General features: G+C 50.4%; 1 protein-coding gene across 3 annotated transcripts in view; it reads right to left on the bottom strand.

Moving 5' to 3' along the window:
- The window catches only part of AUTS2 (AUTS2, activator of transcription and developmental regulator), a 1212799-nt gene extending 1208695 nt beyond the window's left edge, over window positions 1-4104 (bottom strand). For 2 of the 3 annotated variants that reach the window (XM_003794208.3, XM_003794209.2), the window contains exon 1: window positions 2934-4104. In XM_003794208.3, the coding sequence (XP_003794256.1) occupies window positions 2934-3242 (309 nt within the window). In that variant the 5' untranslated portion in view covers window positions 3243-4104. The remainder of the gene's footprint in view (window positions 1-2933) is intronic. The other variant, XM_023515688.1, reaches the window with a different exon arrangement.
- Window positions 4105-4593: the final 489 nt, after the last annotated feature.

Raw genomic sequence — 4593 nt, 5'->3', positions numbered from 1 at the left:
TCCCATAATACATATTTCTGTACAAGTTCAGAGTTTAGCTGTCGGTTTCCTAATAAGCCCTCATATTTCTTGGTGCTAGTTCACTGAATCTTCCAAACTGGATCCAGGGACATCAGAGGTTTTATTTTAACAATCACTACACACATATGTTCTGACCATACAGCATGGACACAACTTGATAGCAAGCAGCCAACATATCTACCTTTTGCCAGATATATGATTTTTATTTCCCATTGTCAATTTTCAATTTGAAATGTGTATTTACAGCTTTCCTACAAAAGTTGGCCCTCTTAAAAAATGAAGACACTGACAAGATATTTGATATCTTAATATTATTGATATTGATATTTGATATCTTTGATATTAGGGAACTGTTATAAATTTATTTAAGTGTAATAATAATACTATGGGGTTTTGGTAGGATTTAGGGGGTTTTTTGAGACATTATGGTTTAGAGATTCTTACAGAAGTATTTACATATCTAGGAGGGAAACTGAGTAACAGATGGAATACAGAAAAAACAGAGTTGGCAGTTGTTGAACCTAGATGTTGAGTGTATCAGGACCTTATAGCACTGGTCCATCTACTTTTGCATGTACTTGAATTTTTCTGTAAAATTTTAAATAAACTTTAAAAGTTAGACCTCTTATACTCACACACAGATATGTGATTTTTAGATACAAAAGTGGCATAATATTCAGCTACCAAAGTAACCTGGGTTTTCAATCTATAAAAGTAGCAGAAAAAATAATCAGAGCAAAGAAAGGAACAATACCAAAGGGCACATTTTAAACTGGTCTTCTTTTTTAAAAAAGACATTTTCTAAACAAACAATGCAAATAAAACTTGAATGGGCACATTTCCTTTCAAAAGCCAAATGGATAGATATATACATCATAAGTCCATTCAAACACCTAATTGTTAAAGACAAAGCAATCACAAACAACTGCACAAGTATATGCCTGTATCTGTGTATAGATATATCTACCTCCATCCCTACTTGGTCTTCAAAAATGTTCATGGGAATCCAGAGGCCACTCTTGCTTACTGAGAGGGTCCACATGGCAGCCCAAGACAACCATGTAGAAAGCAGAACCACTTGTAACCAGCTCTTACAAGTAATTTCCTAAACCAACCAGAGTTAACAATGATGAACCAAATTCTAGGCAGCATTTTTTACCGGGAACACGGTGCCATTTCAATTCCTATTTTAAAGCAGGAGAAAGAAAGAGGCAGAGAGAGAAGGAGGTCACACTGTACAGTAACCACCTATCTTGGCAAAGTTAAAGCCACAGTTCAAAATATCCTAAAAGTGGTGAACCTCAAGACTCAAAATTGTACCCAATATAGAACAGTTCTAGAACCAAAGGGCAACTGATTCAATAAGTAGTATCAAAATCTGTATCGTAGTCACCAACACCACACCACCACCTCTTCCCTTATTCCCCAACCACCAGCCAGACCATCACCACCAGCAGCCCAACCAGAAGCAGTCAAACAGAAAAAGGACAATATTGACAGGAAGGTTTCCTTTTTAAAAATATTCAAACTTGACACCAAAACACATACACAGGACCAGCAATCTAAATCTGTACAGTTACTGTATGTGTCATTAACAAAGCTTACATTTGAGCATAAACAGCTAAAAAAAAAAAAAAACAGAAAGGAAAAAGTTTCCTTCAGGAACCTCAAAACATCACATCATGTGCATGAAAGACTAAAACCCAACTCATATCTTGGTTTTAGTGCTTAAAAAAGCTGGACCAACAGTTCAGAATCTCAAAGCCTTCTCTCTGTACTGGGGGTGGGGACAGGGAGATAAGAGGAAGAAAGAAGGCAGTTAAATTTATAGAGGCCAATGACCAATCTCAGCACCAATGAAGATCCGTCCAGGAAAAGACAGTTTCCCACTGACCCCTGGACAGTCTTCCTCCACCTCCCTCCTCCCTCACCTCTCAAGTCAAGAAGCTGTCAGCGGTCAGGAAAATGTACATTTGGAATTCCATGCTGCAGGTGCCCAAGGAATAAAGAAAAACACACACACACACACACACACAAAGCCAATCACTTAGTAAGAAAAAAAAAGAAAAGAAAAGAAAACACAAAAAAAGAGAAAAGAGAGGGACAATTGGTGAGAAGCCCTTCACTAGGATTTTCTTTCCTCCCACCAGTCCTCCTTGGTGTACCTTTTCTGTCCTTTAACTAAATTGCTCATGTACACACACACACACACACACACACACGTGCCTATATACGTGTGCAGACAGTATTATAATTAACCCTTACTGTAATGGAGCCCCACGCAAAATAGAGATATTCCATCCTTTCCTCTTTTCTCCCCTCCTCCCTCCTTTCTCCCAACCAAGAGAAAACGCCCCCTTCTCCAGCTTCACCAAAAAATTAAAAAATTTTAAAAATGCGAGGGGGGGCGCAAAGAAACCACAAAACCCCATCGGTCTCCAGTCCTGAGAACACCCAGGAAAGGTATATACTATACAGACACACACACACGGACATACGGCTCTGTAGAAAGCACACAGAGAACCGTCCACAGGCGCCCCAAACCCAGCAAGAGACTTCCACCAGCCAAGAAGCCATGATTGGGGAGGGAGAGGACGAAGGAGTAGGGGCAGAGCTATCCGTGAAGAGGGGGCGCATTGTTGTGATGCCTGAACCCCTTTCTTTCTACCCATCTGCTGTGGAGGGGGCACAGGGAGGGGGCGCAGGGGAAAGGCGAGCGAGAACGAGGAGACCAAGCACGGTTTTGCGATTCCCTCCTACTGCCTGTCTGCCCGCGCCCCCAGCTTCCCCCCCAACAATAAGACCTCAGCCTAGACAGACAGACAGCCCAGAGCGCTGCGGGGGAGGCAAGCTGGGCGCAGTCGAGTGGGGTCGTGCATAAAGGGAACCCAGGGGAGGGAGGTCCCCCTTACCTCCAGCGCTTCAAAAGTGACAAAGCTGGTCATGGCAAATCCATCAATGATGTCCTCTTCAGCCGAGGTGGACTCTCTCCGCTTCCTCCGCGGGGGTCTGGGCCGGGACGGGGCGGAGGACGGGGGCTTCCCATTGTCTTCCTTGTCGGAGCCCGACGACGAGGCGAGTGAGGGCGTCCGGGTCCGGCCGGCTCCGCCGCCGCCAGCCGCGCCGGCCCCCAGCCCGCCCCGGGAGCGCCTCTCCCGGTCTCGCTGTGACCGCGACCGCCGCTTTTTGCGGAGTCCATGGCCCCGCGTTGGGCCATCCATGGCTCTGCCGCGCCGGGGTCTCCCCGCTCGCCTGCTACAGGCTACGGCCGCGGCCACACAAAAAAATTGACACCAAGCCCTCCCTCCCCCTTCACGGCTTCCCTCCGCCCCGAGGAGGGCGCGGGGGAGACGGCGGCCGAAAGAAGGGAGCGAGGGAAAGAAAGAGAGGAGAAAAGAAAAGGGGGAAGGGGCGGAGAGAGGGGGAGGAGGGACGGGGAGCGAGGGCGAGAGGCGAGGAGCCCAAGTGTGGGGCTCCCCACAGCACCGAGGGTCGGAGATGCCTGGGAGCAGTGCCGAGCAAAGTAATGGCTGAACACACAGGTCTCCTTTAGAGGAAAAAAAATAACTCACCAAGCAGGCAATAAATCAGAATAGCGGAATGCTTTGATCAAGAGACTGGGAGGCTCCGGGGAGCCCTCCCCGCGGTCATTCTCCACCGCGCCCCCCAGTCCCCCGAAAATGCCTGCCCCCCTGCTCCAAAATCGGGTCCGAAAAGGTCGCGGGAAAGTGGGGGCAATGAACTTCACCCGCCCCTCGCACAGGAAAACACCCCCGCCGCCTCTCACACACGCCTCAGAGAAAACTCACTCCCAGGCTCCAAAATTTGTAAGAAATGCAACCAGGGGAGACCAGAGCTCCGGAGAGACCAGAGAGGGGCGAGACCCCCCAGAGAGGGAAGCATAATAATGCAATAATTAGCAGAGAGGGCGAAACTGCGAGAGGTGGAGAAAGGAGGAGGAGGAAGGGAAGGAGGATGCTGGAACAGTTGTGGGGTTTGCTTTTCGGTCTTCGAGGGGGGAGGAGAGGGAGATGAAAGAAGAGAAAAACCCTAACGCTGCCACCCGCCGCCCTCCTCACAAATTTTTTTTTTCCAGTCCCAGAGAAGAGGTCACCCTTCCTCAAAAAGGGAGGGGGTGAGTCAGTCAGTCGACGAGAAAAGCAGAAAGAGATCTCCAGTCAGAGAGACACCGGTGTGCCGCCGCGTCTGCTGCCGCTGCTGCCTCTCCTCGTCACCCAGCCAGAGGAAGAAGCGCTGCCGGCAACGCCGCTCTCGCTGCCGCCGCTAAAGCTGCCGCCGTCGCCGCCGCGAAAGCCCCGAGCCGGAGGGTGCACGGCGTGTCCCGGGGCGGCTGCTGCGGGAGCCCGGGCACGGCCCCATCCTCCGCCCGCCTCGCTCAGCTCCCGCTCCTCCCCCTCCGCGGCCGGCCCACAGCCGCCACCGCCGCCGCCGCCCGCCTCAACCAAGCCCGGCGCCCGCCCGCTAGCTCGCTCGCCCGTCCGCGCGCGCGCCCGCTCACGCGCACCCGCCCTCCCCGCGCCTCGCTCGGAGCGCGCGCCCGCCCCCGCGGCC

Source organism: Otolemur garnettii, unplaced genomic scaffold (assembly GCF_000181295.1).
Source record: "Otolemur garnettii isolate 467f Iridium unplaced genomic scaffold, OtoGar3 scaffold00077, whole genome shotgun sequence".
Classification (NCBI taxonomy): Eukaryota; Metazoa; Chordata; class Mammalia; order Primates; family Galagidae; genus Otolemur; species Otolemur garnettii.
This window is presented reverse-complemented; position numbering and strand designations above follow the sequence as displayed.